Raw genomic sequence first — 17,408 nt, forward strand, 5'->3', positions numbered from 1 at the left:
AGGCTGGCGGTGTCTGGCTGGTGTCCTGTTGCACTGCTTTCTGTTTACACATGCCTGTCTTTAGCTTCCGCCCTCCAGGTAGCTCCAGATCTTTCTCCACCCTGCAGCGCCCACCTTTCCCGCCTTCCGCGGACCCTGGCCCCGGGCTGCAGTTCCTGGACCCCTGGCAGAGGGCTTTGCTTCTGCAGGTTCTGAGTTTGCGCTGGGCCCCTGGGGGCCGGGGACAACAGAGAGCCCTGCATACTCTAGCTGTGAGCAGGAGAGATACAGTGGTTCGTTCCTGAATGCGCAAGACAACGGGTTGCCCCCGCCAAACCTGGGGGGGATACCTTCCTGCAGAAAGCGCGCGCAATGGGCTGCTCCTTTAAGGCATTTCGCCTGCTGGGGTTTTCTGGCCCTCTCCGCTGCCCGTCGCCCCGCCCCCGCCGCATCCCCGCCCCTTGCGCACGCTCGCCGCCGCCCGCCGCCCGCGCCGCCGCCGCGTCTCTCTCACCTGCTCTCGCGCCCAGGTGGCGGCCGACGCGACCCCTGAGCTGCTGGCAGGTAAGCGGGCAGCCAGGCCCGAGCAGGGGGCGGCGGAGGCGGGAGCGGACCCGGGACTGCGGCTGCCGCACGTGTCTGCGGCCTCGGCCCCGCGCTGCCGGCCGCCGCCGCCTCCGACGCCCCTCGTGGCCGCCCGCGCCCGCCCGCACCTTCGCCCGCCGCCCCAGTGACCAGAGCCGCCCGGCGCGGGCAGCCGTTGCCCGGGGAGCGCTGCGCTGCTGCCCCGGGGACCCAGGCCCTCTCAGCGCCGCACCTCGGAGCCCCCGCTCGGCCCGCCTCCCCCAGGGTCCCCGGGTGCGGTCCGGGTGCCCGGCGCGGCCCCGCGTCCTGTTCGTGGGGGGGCCGGGCTTCCGCTCTCCGGTCTGCGAGGCCTCGCCGGCGTCCCCGGCCCCGTGCCAGCCTGGGCCCAGGAACTCCCAAGCCTTGGCCGGGCAGTGCAGTGCCAGCCCCTAGAAAGGCAGCTCGGCGAGCAGACAGCGACCCGAGGAAAGGGCCCGTGGGGCAGCGTTATCTGGGAGTCGGAGAGGGACCGGGCGCTCCCCAGCTCGCTCTCAGGCCGCCCGCCCGTGATCTTTGGGTGCTTGCTGGAAACGCAGCATCCTTTCTCCTTTCTGTCTTCTCACACAGAATTCGGGCTCTGGTGGAGCCCAGCTGTCAGTATTTCACAGGAGGCCCAGGGGTGCGCGCTGAGGGACGGCTGCTGGGCCAGCAGTGGTCAGGCTCACCAGGGTCAGAAGCGCTTGCCAAGCGGGCTGTGAGGCCAGCGAACGGCCAGCCACCTTCCTCTTACCTGCCAACCGTTGCAGCACAAACACCTGAGCCTTCCTGGAAAGATGCCCAGCCTTAGACCCCACCCACCGCTGTGGGAACTAGATTTTTTTTTTTAACATGCTAATGTTGTGAGAGGGGCAGGCTTAAGACCACCCAGGTAGTGTTCCTCAACTGAAGGCAGCCCTTATCTTTTAGGAGCCACCACCCACCTCCACGTGAGTCGTGCTCTAGGCCAAAAGGAGCTACTTCAGCCTGCGGAGCCACCTCTAAAGACCAAGTCCGAGCATCTATTGTCCCCGGTGTTTGCTAGGGTAGGGCAGGGTGCCAGGGTCTCCTCTCGCCTGCCGCCTGTCCAGCCCCTGAATGAGAAGATGCCTGTGGGGTTGCATTGGCACAGCCAGGTTGTGTCAAAGATAAACGGCAAGCAGTTGGCTCTTCCTGGGCACCAGATCTTTGGGTCTGGAGAGCTCTATGGGATCTGCCCTCCCCCACTCTCGTCCCTGGGCGCCTGGTGCAGCGCATCCACCATTGGGCTGGAATCTGCTGCAGGTGACATGCAGGGTGTTGTCCTCTCCGCTCTGGGATGAAGGCTTTGAGACACGCTCTTTTTCAGTGGCCTGCATTTGCCCTGGGTACCTGTGCAAGATTTAAGTTTTAAACTCTAAGCAGGAATTCACAGCACACAAACTTATTAGATTAGAACAGAGCTGGCTTTAGGGATTCCAGTGGCTAGTGGCGTTTTCGAGCATGTCTTTCTTGGTGGCTCTCCATGCTTCCCCTCGTTTCAGAGAGAGCCAGGTTGCTGCTTTCCTGAGAGGCCTTCAGGTAGTGGCATCTGTGGCTGGTATGGAGGAAGCACTTGCTGGCTGTGCATATTTTGGGCTGTACTTTGCCAAGCAAAACTTGACTGAGCTGCAGTCCTCCCTCTTTTTTTGTTTTTTGAGACAGTGTCTCCCTGTGTAGTTCAGGGTGTCCTTGAATTCACTAGGTAGCCTAGGCTGGCTTCAAACTCAGCCCTTCTTCCTGCCTCAGCCTCTGAAGAGCTGGGATTATAGGTGTTTGCCACCATGCCCAACATTCCTCCCCTCCTGCAGGGAGTTTCCTTTGCAGCTTTTTCTCTGTGCTTCAGGCTGTGGCTGCAGAGGGAGGGTGTAGAAATTCCAGAGCCGAGCCTGCTTGGTTGGCTCCTGTGGCAGCCTTAGTAGGGCTGCTTGTGGGGCTGTGCTGGCGGGGAGAGCTCTGCAGGCTGTAGGCACCCTGGAAGATGCCTTTGGGACTCAGCCTGTGTGGTGCTGATGAAGGCTGCCCGTGAGGCGTTACAGTGAGGTCACGTCCCTTGGGTGCATGTTAGAGTTTGGACAAGCTCCTGGGCATCTGCACCCGTGAAGCTCCATCTCCCTGTCCTTTGCTTTCTGTCCAGAAGCCTTTGGGGTCTTTTTAGTGTCAGCTTGCACCTTGTCCTGTTGCTCATTCCCGAGCCAATAGGAAGCCCTCTTGAGGATGGGGTCTTGGTTAGGATCACACTGAAGGGGGCAGAGAAGGGGTGTCAGCCTGGAGCTGGGAATGCTTAGCTTCCCTGCTTTGGAATAATTTTTTTGCTGCAGGGCCCAGTGTGCTGGTCAGATGTTTTCTTTCTTTGTCCCTTTTCCTGGAAATTAGCTTTGTTTTTGGTGCTCGGGATAGAACCCAGGGGTTTATGGTGCTATAGAAGCACCCAACCACTGAGCTGTGCTCTCGGCCTGAAAGTTAGTTTCTTAAAACATGATTTGTTTCCAGGACCCCACCGCAGGGTTTGATCCACAGACAGCCTCCTCCATTGTGAACCGATCCGTGGCTTCCTATCCTGTGGGCTTCAGCGCCATGGCCACAGAGGAGAAGAAGCCGGAGACAGAGGCCGCAAGGGCACAGCCCACCCCTTCCTCCTCGGCCACGCAGAGCAAGGTTTGTACCCTTGTCCTGAGCCCCTGGGGAGCCTCTGGGGCAAGTAGGCTTGGAAGGTTCTCGGGGCTGTGACTAAGCCCGTTAGTCCAGTCTCTGGGACTTGGTTAGATATGCTGCCAGTCTTATTCATTGACCACATAATGTAACGTGTGCCTGTTACAGGACATGTAGGGATTCGCAAACCTGTCATCCTGAAGGAAAGGAGCCTTATCAGAAATACAGGTTCCTAGGGGCCGGGGATTTAGCTCAGCGGTGCCGTGGCTGCCTTGGAAACACAAGGTCCTGAGTTCGATCTCCAGTACCAAAAAAAAAGAAAGAAGGAAATACAGGTTCCGGCCTGTAAGCCTAGCTATTTGGGAGGCTGAGACAGGAGAATTACAAGTTAGAGGCCATCCTGGGCAATATAACTGTATTTTGTCTCAATAAAGAAGAAAAAGGGCCTGGGAGTAGAGCTCAGTGATAGAGTCCCCCTGTCTTTGATCCCCAGTGCCACAAAAAAAACCCCTAGATTCTTGGTCCTGGATGTAGGAGTCTGGAAGACCCAGAAAATATCCCTGAATTAGCACCCCAACCAGGCCCCACAGTTGGGGTACCTAGGCAGGTCTGCCCGTCCCTGCCCTGCTGACAGGAAGCAGGGCCTTCAGCAGCTCTGTACCCCGCCCCCGCACTGGCAGGGTCAGGTGCTATGGGGCGTGATGACCAGGGTCTTGGGCGTCTGGGTCGGAGTTGGAGCCACCTTCCCGGGTCGGCGAGATGGTGGGCCGGAGGTCTCGGCAGACAGCGGCTTAAGCTTGGCAGTTGCTGTGTGGGGTGGAGTGTGACTTCCAGGCTGGGGGAGTTGAAGGCAGAGTGGTGCTTGCTTTGGGCTAGCTTCAGTCCTGCCCTCTCTCCAACAGCCGACACCTGTTAAACCAAACTATGCTCTAAAGTTCACCCTGGCTGGCCACACGAAAGCGGTATCCTCCGTGAAGTTCAGCCCGAATGGAGAGTGGTTGGCAAGCTCATGTGCGTAGGGGCTCAGTGGCCGGGAGAGCCTGGGTGGGCTGGTTTGCTCCCTGACACTGCCCCGGAACGGAGGAAGCCACTATTGTTGGCATTGCCCCCTGGCCCTCCCTTGGTGGCCATGTCCAGAGGCTTCCTGAGCCGGCTGTGCCGGTGCCTCGGCTCGGTGTGGGGCCAGCCCCGGCCCGCGCTCTGTGCTGAGCCCCAGCTTCTCTTCATGTCTTTCAGCTGCTGACAAACTCATTAAGATCTGGGGCGCCTATGATGGGAAGTTTGAGAAAACTGTCTCAGGCCACAAGTTGGTAGGTGCCCGTGAGAGGCCGGGTGGGGCTCTCCACCCTGTCTTCCTTGGCGCTGTTTTGCCTTTTGGGTTTTGGGGCAAACACTGTGAGCCCCTGTGGGTGAGCATCTGCCTGGCAGAGCCACCAAGAGTGGCCTTTTGCTCTGGCCCCTGTGCGTGGCTCCTATGTGGCAGTCAGGAGCCAGAGGGCTTCCCAAGGGGTTCGGTGCATGTCTGGGGCCCAGAGCTTGGTCCAGAGATGGCAGCCGCGTTTGTTCATTCCTCCCCAAGGGAATCTCCGATGTGGCCTGGTCATCGGACTCCAACCTCCTCGTGTCTGCTTCAGATGACAAAACCTTGAAGATATGGGACGTGAGCTCTGTAAGTGGTGTCCTCTCCCAGGGCAGTCTCCGGGGCAGCGGTGGGTGAGCTGGGAGCCCAGTCTCACCAGCCTGGCCCTGCCGTTCTAGGGAAAGTGTCTGAAGACCCTGAAGGGCCACAGCAACTATGTCTTCTGCTGCAACTTCAACCCGCAGTCCAACCTCATCGTCTCAGGGTCTGTAAGTGCGCTGCCCTCTTCCTCCGGGCGCCGGGGCGGTGGGCTGTGCTCCCAGGCGGTGGCAGGTCCTGGATTCTAGGGGTGCCGTGCTTGCCTGGCCTCGGCAGCCGCTGTAATCCCCCTCCCTCTTCAGTTTGATGAGAGCGTGAGGATCTGGGACGTGAAGACGGGGAAGTGCCTCAAGACGCTGCCTGCTCACTCCGACCCCGTCTCGGCTGTAAGTCCCCCTGCTGTGTGGACGTGGCCCGCAGCCTCTGTGTGTCCAGAGCTCGGGGTCTGCTCAGCCTCGTGCTCTTAGGGGCCGGGTGCCTGTGGGGAGACCGAGTGGCCGTGGGCTTCCAGGGGTTCTTGAGCTGCCTCAGGGTAGGGTGGCTGGTTGGAAGGTGTCGGCGGAGTGGGAGCAGTGCGCCAGGCATTATGATCCCAGAGTGGGGAGTTTGAGTGGAGGGGCTTTGATGAGTGGGGTGATGGGGACGACCCAGACGGGACCTGGGCTGTCCACGCTGGAGCCCTTGGAGAGCAGGTGCTGCCTGGCCTGCATCCTGCCAGCACAGATGCCAGCGCAGCATCCAGGATGGTGTCACACATTCTGCACGGCCTGGCACTGGGCTGTACCTGGGGGGAGAGCTTCCTTAGTGTCAGGAGGCCCTGGCTTCAATTCCAGTACCCCACAGACAGTGGCTGAGGCCCCTGTCATTACAGAGTCTGCAGCCAGTCCGGGCTGCGGCCGCATTTCCTGGAGAGGAGTGTAGTGGGGGACTTTCTCCTTTCTCAGTCCAAGTGGTGCAGGAGTTTGAGCTTTTCCAGCTGTGGAAAGCTTTTGCCAGGCCTGCTACCACACATCGTGGACAGACGGGTATTCTGGCCTGTATGTGGAGCCACCACTAATGCTAAGGGTCTGCTGGCGTGAAGTTATCATTTACGGGGGGGCATAGGCCCAGCCTGACCCTATGCCACCCCTGCCCTCCAGGGCCACACGTAGTCACAGGGTGACGCTGACTTTCAAGGGTGGAGTACATTGAACGAACAGTGGGACGCAAGCATCAGGCAGCACTGTGGCCAGGGACAGCGGCGGGTCTCCTGAGACAGGTGGGGTCCAGCAGGCTTCCTGCAAAGCTGTGGGTGCTCCCCTGAGAGGCACAGACTGGGAGGAGGAGGAAACCTGAGCACCCGCCTGGCCAGCTGCCAGGGGCTGAGTCCTCCTCCCAGGTTTCTCTGCCAGCCTTCAGCCTGCCCCTCCGGGTCTGTGTTTCTGAGCGACCGGGTGCTGCCTCCTGCCCCAGAAAGGCCTGCCAGGCGTCGGTGCCTGCACACTGGGCATGCCGAGTGAGGCCAGTCTCAGTGGAGGGAGTCCTCCGTGTCTTCACTCATCAAAGGAGAGCAGTGAGCGTCCCGCTTGTGCAGCTTGCACAGCTGGGGACAGCGCAGCAGGTTTGCCCTGAGCTGCACACTCTGCCCCAGGGGCCCTCTGCTCCCTCCAGCCAGGCCAGGCCAGGCTGTGCAGCGCTTATTCTGTGGGCTGGAGGGGTGTTTCTCCCCTGCTAGGCCACATTTAAAGAAAGGGGTGTGTGCGTAGAGGCGTGGCTGGGAGTTGAGAAGTTTGAGAGGTTGGCAGTCAGCTGATTACCGTTCAGTAGCTGGTGCTGCAAGAGCGACTGCCAGGACAGCTGGTGGGGACAGCGGACAGGTAGGGACACTGAGCAGCTGCGGAGCCGCCAGCCACGCAGACCACTAGCCTCGGGCATCCTTGCCCTTTCAGGTTTCAGACTTGGTACAGCCTGAAGCAAGAGTGAGCCTGGAATCCCAGCTCCCGGGCAGAGTGAAGCAGGAGGATTGCAGGTTTGAGCCCAGCCTGGGCACCTTGGCTACTTAGTGAGATCTTGTCTCAAAATAAGAAATAAAAAAAGGGCTGGATATTTAGCTTAGTGGTGCCGCACCTGCAGGTCCTGAGTTCCATGCCTGGTACGGCAAAAAAAAGGAAAAAGAAAAAGACTGGGAATGTCGCTCAGTGTTCTTGGGGTCCATCTCCCCTGCAAGTAAAGCCTCAGTCATCTCCGGTGTGTTGCATAGGGTTAGATAGGTGGATGGGTGTCCCCAGTCACTTTTTGTTTGTTTGTTTGTTTGTTTGTTTTTGGTACTGGGGATCGAATTCGGGTCCTTTCGCTTGGCTTGCGCAGCAGGCGCGAAACCACTGAGCTAAAGCCCTGGCCCCCAGTCACTTCCAACCTTGGAGCTCACTGGCCACAGCAGGACCCTGCAGGCAGTGGGTGTGTTGCTCTGTGGAGCCCGTAGGCCACAGTGGCCACCTTTTGTGTTTGGAAAGCACCTCCTTGGACCCAAGAGGGGATTCAGAAACAGATTTCTGTGCTGCTCGGTGCTGTTGCACCTCAGGGGCCTCAGCTGTGTTCGGATCGGGCCATGTGAGGCACTGTGGGCTCCCGTCCGCTGGCAGCTCGGGGTGGAGGACCAGGTCACTGCCTCCTGCGGCAGCCTGGGCCTGCTGGGCCGGGAATGTCCTGAGCCAGGGCAGAGCAGCCCACTGGGCAGGGAGTGCAGGCAGCCTGGGCTCTTGGTATAGGTGGCCCTCGAGGCTTAGTTTCCCAGAGGAAAGGTTTCCCTATAGTGAGAAGCCAGCTGTCTTTGTGTATGAAAAGGCTTATCCTGCATCACACTTGCCCAGGACTGAAAAACAGAGATTCACGCTAGACTTTGGTTCCTGACTCATTCAGTTTCTTCCTGCTAAGATTCACTTCTGGGAAGAGGAATAAAACGGCAAAAAGTGGGAACAGCTCGGTTACAAGATGGGTCGTGGTCCAGCTGTCCCCCTGGGGTGAGCAGGCCTGGGTCCAGGCAGAGTGGGTGGTTGGGGACACCCTGGAGGCTCCCTGGCCTGAGTCCCAGGCATCCTGGTGATGCTTATGCACTGGGACAGCGCTGGCGTCCTGCCCCTCGTGGTTCCGGAGCCTGGGTGTGGCTCGGGGTTTGATCAGCGCTCTGGCTGTTATCAAGGCCTTCTTGACCCTGGACCACCAGGCTGTCCTCCCAGCGTGCAAGTGACAGAGCTGGAAGTGCCTGGACTTGGTGGTGGGATTGGTTCTGGCTCAGCAGTGCGTGTCCTGGTTGCCCACTGTGTCAGTTACTTTTCTCTCCTTGCTGAGACAAAATACCTGACGCCCAAAGTTAGAGGAGGGAAGGTTTATTTAGCTCAGTTTGAAGCGGTTTCGGTCCATCATCGGCTGGCTCCCAGGCAGGGTGGCACATGGCAGAGGGACATCTCAGAGGAGAAACAGTTCCTGGTGGCCACAAGGTAGCAAAAGCTACAGAGACCCTTAACAGTGTCTTTCTGCTCCTCTTATTCAAGCTACCAGGATCAGGGTGGCGCCAAACCAATCGGTGGACTGGTTTAGCAAGCACACGCCCTTAATCCCAGCATCACACACTCTATAGATTCAGCCGCCTCTGAACAAGCCCTGTGACCGCATGAGGCTCTGGGGAGATGTAGACACAAACCATGACACCCACGTTGGAGCTGCATATGCGGTTCCAGGGTGGCTCTGGGTTGTGGTCCAGTTGTCTCGGGAAATGAGCTGACTTTTCTCAGGCACCTCAAGGAAGCCCCATTGTTTCACCTGTCTCGCTTCTGGGTCCTGACGGCCACCTGGAAGGGACCAGGCTTGGAAGGAAGGGTGCCTGTGTCCATGAGCAGGAGGGCGTCCCCTCAGCGGGAGGTGCACTCAGCACTGGGGAGTGAGTTTCTGTTTTCCTCTGCTCTGATTCCTAGGTTCATTTTAATCGTGATGGATCCTTGATAGTTTCCAGCAGCTACGACGGTCTCTGGTGAGTGCAGAGTGAGGAGCCGTGCCTGACTGCGGTTAGGGGAGGGGCAGAGGTTCCAGCTAGCTGCTTGGAGCCGAGAAGGGCCGGTGTAGGGAGCCGCAGTCAGGCCCTTCTCCCGAGAGCAAGTCTAAGTGGCCTTTCTAGAAGTCGTGTGGGCCCAGCTGTTAGGAACGCTTCATGAGGTCAAGCTGGTGGGCCCCGGTGAAAGGGCCCTGGCACGTTTGTTGCTGGTGCCGTCTTTGTGATCTCATGGAGTTTGGGAGCCTCTTCCGAAGACCTCGGTAGGGTCACCAGGATGATATGGGGGGAATTGTAACCCTGCCTGTACGTGTCAGGCTTACCCCGAAGTCGAAGAATGAATTCTAAGCAACGACAGAGATTGAGCAGGAAAATTTATTGGGGATCGGAATGGGGAATAGGAATAGCTCCTGAGAGGCAGAAGTGGTCCCAAATGGGTTGTCTTCCCCCCAGATTTTAAAAGTAGTTGGCTTCTGTGGCACACATCTGTAAACCCAACTGCTCAGGAGGCTGAGGTAGGAGAGTCACAAGCTTGACCCCAGCCTAGGCAGGCAATTCAGCAAGATTCTGTCACAACAGAGGGCGGGGAGTGTAGCTCCGCATTGTGGGAGTGCTTTACCTAGGGCGTGGGTGCATACCTGGGCTCAATCCCCAGTCCCCTCGCCTCCAAATATCCAAATATGAGAGATGCCAGAGAAACGGGAGCCAGGGAACTTACCAAGTCAGAGGGTGAACGATGGGAAAAACGAGAAAACTTACATAAGGCTAGTTTGATAAGGCCAGTAGCTGGAAGTGTTGTGAGTCCCACGAAGGGAAAGCAAACACCAGCAGCATTTAGGTAGGGAAGCAGCCACAGGTTCAGGTTGGTGTCCCCATCTGGGTGGCACTGGGCTTGTGGTGCACAGTGGAGCCCAGCACGGCCTGCTCTGCTGGGGAGTCCAGCAGAGAGGAGGAGGTGCAGGGATGGGGCAGGCACCATGGAGTAGCTCTGAGTGGCCTCCCTGGGGGACGGCGGCTGAGGCTGCACGGAGGCCGAGGCGGGAATGTGGGGCTCCCCTTGGCAGACAATGTCCACATCTGCTCAGCCAGCGTCCCACCATGGGGACTGGCCTGGAACTGTGGGTGTTGATGCTGTTCAGGGTGGGACTCAATCCAGGATCCTGTGCTGGCCCTGAAGGAGCTCAAAGCCTGGCCCGCGCCCTCTGGGAGTCGTGGCCTTTGACCGTACCGTGTTCACTGCTGCTCATCCAGTGGGGTGTGCAGGGTCATTTTTACAGAAGACCAGCCCCGCTGTGAGTCTGCGGAAGCAGCTCGACCTGCCAGTGAGCCCCAGCCAGGGCGGCAGGTGGGTGGGAGTCCCTTGGCCTGCAGGCAGGAGTGCAGGTGGCCGTCTGAGGCGGCTGGAGTTCAAGATGACGCACAGGGTGTTTGTAGGTCCTGGTCCTGGTCCCTCGAGGTCGCTGCTTCCTTACGTGTTCTGTTCTTCCTTTTTAGCCGCATCTGGGACACCGCATCCGGCCAGTGCCTGAAGACGCTCATTGGTGAGTGTGCCCTGCAGGTTGCCGTTGGCTCCCGTCGGCCTCTGTGGCTTTGGCCCTCGCTCTTCCTGAGCTGCCTGCCCTGGGCCCACTTCCCTGGGGTCCTGTCTGCCCACGTTCCTGCCCACCCAGGGTGCACAGTTCTTCCCTTGGGGCCCTCAGCCTGTGCTGTCCAGACACTATGGGCCAGGCCTCCCCTGTGCAGGAAGCAGGCTGCCTGCAGGTGCTGCTGAGCTGGACAGACTGTCCTGCGAGCAGGAACACGGCCCACAGGTTTGGGAGGCCTGCGCGACCCTGGGCTGGGGGCAGCAGCCTGGAGGGGCGCTGCTCAGGGGTGCGGGGGTGGGGGCCAGTCCGCAGGTACCAGTGGAGCCTCACGATCGGGGGCCTGCTGGTGGCAGAGAGGGAGCCGCCAGGGGCCTGCCCGGGGTGAAGGCCGAGGGCCTTGTCCCTTCCTGCAGAGGTCGTCTCCCCGCCCCCTGACTCAGCCACCCCTCTGCACGGGCCCGGCCGTGGCTCTGTGTGTCCAAGTCCCTTCTCACCAGGACACACTGTGTGGGTGGGGCCTCGGGAGGGGCCGCAGGATTGGTCCTGGAGCAGGGCCACGTGCTTTCTTGCTGCCAGAAGCATCCTCTCACCTGGCCCACCCCGACTTCCCACCCCGGGTGCCCAGGGTGACTCACATGTCCACATGTCCCTCCCAGACACCTGGAGCCAGTGCTGTCCACTCAGATCCTGTCCTCCCGGGGGTTCATGAGTGAGGTGCTGATGCCTGTGTTAGAGACAGCGCAACAGCTGCCTGCAGGTGCGGTGGCCTGCGGTTACAGATCTCTGAGGCGGAGCGGCCACTGAGCTGCACGGCTGCAGGGCCTGTAGTCGATGCTCGTCTCACGCATGGTTGGCGTGACTTTCGCGCGGGACCTGGGCAGTCTCCTGTCGCTAGATCATCTGTCCGGTGTAGCACTTCACGAAGTGGGGGCTGTGCTGTAGTCACCTCCATATTTGGGCAATGACGCTGAGATGTGCAGTGACGGCAGGGGCATTAACAACGGGGTGCACAGGTTTGAGCCCCCCGCAGCCCGGCGCAGGGCGGGTGGTTGGTGGCCAGGCGACTCCCCAGCAATACATTTGCCGAGCTCAAGGCAGTCCTGGTTGGTGGCAGATTACATTTTCCTTTCTTTGAAGTCTTCTGGAATATGTCATTTCTGCAGTATTTCGGGGGCGGGTTGGAGACGGTCTCACTATGTAGTTCAGGGTGCCCTTGAACTCAGGGTGTTCCTCCTGCCTCCGCCTCCTGAGTGCTGGGATTACAGGTGTTTGCTGAAACACCTGGCTTTTATTTCTGCATATTTTTGGCCCCCCCCCCCCATACCTAGCATTGAACTTAGGACCTTGCGCTTTTGAGGCAGGCGAGGTACCACTGAACTAAATCCCCAGCATTCTGCAGTGTTTTTGACCTGCAGTCGCTTGGGTCCTGGGGCTGCAGCTGGCTGGTGCGGGTGCCAGGTGGGGTCTGAGTCCCTGAGCTACAGGGTGCAGGGTGGCCTGGGCTTGCGCAGGAGAGGTGAGCCGTGTCCCGGGATGTGCTGCGCAGTGTGGGAGTTAGAGCGCTGGACAGGAGGGCGCTCCTGTGACCATCTTGTGTGCCTTTCCAGTGTGGGTGACCAGACTGAGGGAGCCGGGGCCGCGGCGAGTCCGTGGTAATGCGTGTGCTCGGGGCATGCCGGGGGTCTCGGCAGTGTGCACGGCCCCCTCAGCTGTGGCCAGGCAGCTCCCCTGGCTGAGGGCCACAGGCTGAGCTTAGAGCCAGGGCGCTGGGAGCAGAGGGGCCGAGTTCCTGAGGCTGCTTCCCATAGGACAGCGTGGGCCGCTTTCCCCAGCATCACGGTTTCTCAGCCTTGGGCATTTGCAGACGTCCTGCATGGGTGGCAGTGACTGTCACACGAGAGGCCCTGTGTGGTGGGAGCCCTGGGGACCGAGTGTTTCTTGCCTCTGGCCCTTCACTCCTAAAGCCCTGGCATCTAAGGAGGCTTGAGAGGCCCCGAGGACACCCACACTGGCACGGGGGTGGGAGAGGGTGTCGGTGGCTCTGTGGGCTCCTCAGGGTGGTGGCGGTGTGACCGGTGGCAGCAACCTCACGAAGTCATCCTGCACGGTGCCATGGTGGTGGGGAGCTGGTCCTGCCCACTGTGACTCAGTCTCGTGTTTCCCACAAAGATGACGACAATCCCCCGGTGTCCTTCGTGAAGTTCTCTCCGAATGGCAAATACATCCTGGCGGCCACTCTGGACAAGTAAGAGCTCTGGCCCGCCCTGTGTGGGCCCCTGGGTCCCAGCTGTGGCAGGGCTCTGACCTGTTGGGCCGCAGGCTCCGCGTGTGTGTGGGAGGCGAAGGGGCCCTTGCCCATTCCTCTCTGAGGATTGGGGTGCAGCTTGCGTGGGGTGTGTGGGCCTCTCCAGCTCAGACCTCTGGGCACCTTGAGCTTCTCTTCCTTGCAGTGCCGGGAGCAGAACCCGGGCTGGCCTGCGCTGGGCGGCGCTCTCCACTGAGCGGCACCCGGCCCTGAGCACCTTGGTCTTGACTGTGACAGAAGTGTACTGTCACCCGTCACCCTTTTGCTCCCTGCATGGCCCTTGCAGCTCTGGCTGGCTCCTGTGTGCCTCTTCTATGTGGCTGCAGGTCCCCTGAGGGCACGTGGTTGCCGTTTTCCCCTCCATCCCCCACTGTGGTCAGGACTTGAGTTTCCTGTGGGATCTGCGCCCAGGTTCCTGGTGCTCTGATGATTCCCTGCCTCCCGGAGGCTGGTTGCTATGCAGGGTTGAACTGCAGTCGGGAGGGTCTCCCGCTTGCTCCTGTGTGTCGTTGATTCATGGGGCTCGGGGCTCTGAGGGCCCCAGGGTGCCAGCCTGGCAGATGTCGTACCAGGTGCTGCTGGTGGCTGTGTCGTCCTTGGTGGCCAGCCCCTCACCCTCTCTTGTCTTCCAGCACACTGAAGCTCTGGGACTACAGCAAGGGGAAGGTGAGGTCTGGCGCACCCTGGCCCGGCCTGATGTGTACTGTGTTGGGGGGTGAGGGGCAGCCCTGGGCGTGGGATCGGGAGCACTCAGGCTCGCTGAGCTGGCTCCACTCGAGTCCTTGCAGAATGTGGGTCCACACTTGGGTGTAGCTTCGTCCTGGCCAGAGGACAGCGCTCAAGATGCAGAACCCTGATGTCCTCTCCGTCACCTCTTCCAGTGCCTGAAGACGTATACGGGCCACAAGAACGAGAAGTACTGCATATTTGCCAATTTCTCTGTGACTGGCGGGAAGGTGAGGACTGCTCTGTCTGTAGTGCGGCTTCCTGGCCCTGACCAGAGCGACATCACAGCCTGCCAGGGGTTGGAGTAGAGCAAGGCAGGACTCGGAGGCGGCGTTTGCCTGCTTCTGGATCCCCTTTCTTCCCGTGGGCCGGCGGCCCTGTTGGGTGTGGGCGTGGGTGTGACGGGGTGGCCTTGGCCTCCTGTCCTGTGTGCAGAGTCCACTGCCCCATGGGCCCTTTCCCCACCCCGTGCCTACGTCTAGGCCCTAGGGTCCTCAAGGGACAAAGAGTAGGTGATGACACCGGTCGAAATGTGACTGACCTGGGAGCTCAGGGTGGAACTCCAGGGGTGGCTTCCAGCCTGGAGGCTCCCTCATGGCTCCTCAGGTGACGCGGGTGGGTGGCTCGTTTGAGCTGAGCACACAGCTAGGGGGCTCTGGGGCAGGGGTAGAGCAGCCACAAGCCCGCTCACCCTGCATCTCCTCCCGCCTGTGCCTGCCGCTCGCTGTGACAGTGGATCGTGTCTGGCTCTGAGGACAACCTGGTGTACATCTGGAACCTGCAGACCAAGGAGATTGTGCAGAAGCTGCAGGGCCACACAGGTGGGCTCCGCAGCGTGGCCTGGGATGTGGCTGCTCCCCCTCCCCTCTCTGCCTGCACCCCTGCTGTGGGCTGCTGCCGGGTGCTCCTGGCAGGTCCCAGTGCTCCTGCCCGCCACATGTCCTGGGCCCATCCATCACCTGCGTGGCTGACTTCCGTGTGGATGGGGCCTGTGCCTGGCAATGGTGGGCCGCAGGCTCCCTGCCTCCTGGGTGCCGGGGGTGCGTGGTGCCGCGTGCATGTTCTGAGCAGCTGGGGTGGCCTGGCATCGCGCTGGTGTGGGTGAGCGGCGGTGGGGGGTCAGCACGGCTGGGAGGCCCTGCCACTGTTCCCGCGCTCCTGTGCCCAGCAGGCTGCCTGACCCCCATGAGCCCCTGTGGTGGTTTGTGGTTGGGGCCAGGTGGTGGCCTGGCTCGCTGTGGACCTGGTGAGAGGGCACCCTGACCTCTGTTTGCAGATGTGGTGATCTCGACGGCTTGTCACCCCACGGAGAACATCATCGCCTCTGCCGCCTTAGAGAATGACAAAACCATTAAACTGTGGAAGAGCGACTGCTAAGCCCTCCTGGACCGAGACTGTCGGAAGTCAACCGGTTGGCAAGAAGCGTGGCATGGCACAGGTGTGGGGCCTGGGTGGCCGCCCGCATCTGCGGCTCTGAGGACAGTGGGCCGAGGGACGCGCACCCCAGGAGGCTCTGGCGTTGCTGGGACGTTTCTTGCCAGCCCTGTCCTCGCCCAGGGAGGAGTTCCCAGTTCATTTGCTCAGAGGCCACAAAAGTTTTAAATTTTTTATCACAAGAGAGCGAAGTTCGATTTATCATGGGTTGTTTTTTCCAGTACTTGTTCTGTACATTTTTGATATTTTCCCACCCAGTGCGAGCAAGCGCTGTGCCCTGGCTCAGGCTGCGGGCACTGCCAGCTCACCGATCCCCGCCCGAAGCAGTGCCCGGCACGTTTGCTCGTCTCCGGGAGCACAAAGTGTTGTGAGGCTCCTTGCGTGTCGAGTCCTTTGTACCCGGAGTTCTGGGCCGGGCGCTGACACATGGCGACCGCAGGCCGTGTCCCCCCCGTCTTTGGCCTCCATGCAGCTGCACGGACTGTAATAAACGGTGGGCTTCTGCACTGGCTCCTGGCACCTGCGTTCCGACGGGAGCTCGTCTCCACCTGGCGTATGACTCGCTTGGCAGGGGCAGGTGGGCAGGGGCATCCGGAGGTGCTGCCATCTGGCCCCTCCCTGTCCATTGGAGGCTGGGCTTCCTGTGGCGCCCGGGGCCCAGTGCTTCCTGTGGGCCTGTTGGGCCTGTGGGTGGCAGTGACCTGCATCCTAGGCCACACTCCATGACCAGCATGGGAGGGAACGGGCTGTGGTGCCCTCAAGGCTGGGCGTCCTCCCTCCTGCCACCCTCGGAGCTACTCCTGGGGCCCCTGGCCTCACTGAGCATCCCGAGCAGTCCTACCCCAGCTGGGGCCTCTGGCATCTGGCTCCTCAGGGGTCGGGTCTGGGGAGAGGTGGCGGCCAGGCTCCTAGGCGCCGTCTGGCCGAGTCTATGGGAGCCTGACCGGAAGGAAGGAGGTGGACATGGGGCTCCAGCCCATGTCTGCTCATGGAGACTGCTGAGCGCGGGCTGCAGGGGTGTCAGGCACGTCGCCCTGCGGGGTCCCCCCCATCTGCAGCACTGAGGAGCTGGTGTCACCTCAGGGTCCAAGGCCCAGGGCAGAGCCTGCAGGACCGTAGGTGGACAGACAGGCCCAGAGCAGGGTGTGGGGGCCTGTGGGGACCCCCAGCGAGTCCCTGTTTCCAGCCAGGGAGGCCCTGGGCACCCTCCATGCCTGCAGTCCAGTGGTGCGAGGTAAGAATCCCGGAAGGCCCGGGGCAGAGGCTTGGGGCAGTTTCCTCATCCCCCTCCCCTCGGAAGGAGGCGCATGCATGGGCTGTCAGTGACGTCCCTTGTGGCAGCAGGAGGGGACTCTGGCCCTAACACCCAGTGGCCAGGGTCCGAGGCCTGCGCCTGCCACCTGTATAACAGACCCACCGAGCTGCTGTGGGGCTTCCTGTCCTAGGTGGAGCCTTTCCTGGGAGGGCAGGGCTTGCTGTGGTGAACGCTGTGTCCTGAATATAGTTTATTTTTTCTACAGTTGAACTCTCTGTTGTAGATTTATGTAAAAATACATCTCTTTTTCAAAATAAAGATTGTGTGTCTTGTAATTTTGTCCCATAAGAATTCACTTTTCAGGCCAGGGATGTAGCTTCAGTGGTTCCGGCGTCTGCCTCGAAAGTGTAAGGTCCTGAGTTTGATCCCCGGTACCAAAAAAAAGTTATTTTTCCTAATAGCTCAAGCTCGCTTTCACTTCCGTCTCCTTTTGCTCTGCTTTTATAGATAAGCTCTGTAGCTCAGGCTGGCCTTAAACCTGGTGCTAGGATTCCAGGTATGTGCTGCTACACCTGGCTTTTTATTGCTTTTTTTTTTTTTCTTTTGGTACCTGGGATCGAACTTGGGACCTTCTGCTTGTGAGGCAGCCGCTGGAACCACCGGGCTAAATCCCCGGCCCTTTTATTGCTTTTGATGAAGGCTTTAGTTTACAGTCTCGAAGAGTGCAGCACACGGGTGCCGTGTCCAGCGCCTCTGTGGGGAGGTGGGTTTGGAAGTGGGCATGAGTGTGCCGCTGTCCCTGTGGGCTCCAGCGGCTCTCCCCAAAGACTGGCCTTGCTGGTGCCCTTGACCGCCGCCCTGAGGACAGCTTGTGCTGGGCGTTATTGGGCTGGGCAGTGTCCCGAGTGCCACGCTGTGCTTGGCATAGAATACCCCTCTCACTAAGCGCTACACGTTGTGCTTATTGGCAGTGTTAGAACGGCTAAGACCATAGGCACCAATGCCCTGTAGGTAGTGGGAGCATCCAGCACCCTTGTTCCTTTCACTCCGACCCAGATGCTTTGAGTCCAGTTCCCTGACATTTGGCCACGGGAGCAGGGAATGCATGGAGCCAGTGTGGTGGTACAGGTCTGTGGTCCCCACGTTTGGGA

General features: G+C 60.2%; 1 protein-coding gene across 2 annotated transcripts; it reads left to right on the forward strand.

Moving 5' to 3' along the window:
• Positions 1-414: 414 nt before the first annotated feature.
• Positions 415-15,506, forward strand: Wdr5 (WD repeat domain 5). Of its 2 annotated transcripts, XM_004848998.3 has the most exons (15): positions 465-543; positions 1,510-1,625; positions 3,091-3,255; positions 4,152-4,260; positions 4,486-4,559; positions 4,829-4,918; positions 5,008-5,097; positions 5,230-5,313; positions 8,878-8,933; positions 10,446-10,492; positions 12,707-12,782; positions 13,475-13,508; positions 13,724-13,798; positions 14,302-14,389; positions 14,845-15,506. In XM_004848998.3, the coding sequence occupies exons 3-15, from the start codon at positions 3,175-3,177 to the stop codon at positions 14,943-14,945; spliced, it is 1,005 nt and encodes a 334-aa protein (XP_004849055.1). In that variant the 5' UTR covers positions 465-543; positions 1,510-1,625; positions 3,091-3,174; the 3' UTR covers positions 14,946-15,506. The 2 variants fall into 2 exon arrangements, with proteins under 2 accessions (XP_004849054.1, XP_004849055.1); XM_004848997.3 differs by lacking the exon at positions 1,510-1,625 and having other exon boundaries at positions 415-543.
• The last annotated feature ends 1,902 nt before the right edge of the window (positions 15,507-17,408 follow it).

Source organism: Heterocephalus glaber, unplaced genomic scaffold (genome assembly GCF_053883595.1).
Source record: "Heterocephalus glaber isolate CG9 unplaced genomic scaffold, H.glaber_assembly_v1.0 deba00001479, whole genome shotgun sequence".
Taxonomy (NCBI): Eukaryota; Metazoa; Chordata; class Mammalia; order Rodentia; family Bathyergidae; genus Heterocephalus; species Heterocephalus glaber.

Coding starts and splice junctions, on each gene's coding strand:
- Wdr5 (XM_004848997.3), top strand. CDS start 3,175: ATGGCCACAGAGGAGAAGAAGCCGGAGACAGAGGCCGCAAGGGCACAG. Junction 3,256..4,151: donor CCTCGGCCACGCAGAGCAAG/GTTTGTACCCTT, acceptor TCTCTCCAACAG/CCGACACCTGTTAAACCAAA. Junction 5,098..5,229: donor ACCTCATCGTCTCAGGGTCT/GTAAGTGCGCTG, acceptor CTCCCTCTTCAG/TTTGATGAGAGCGTGAGGAT.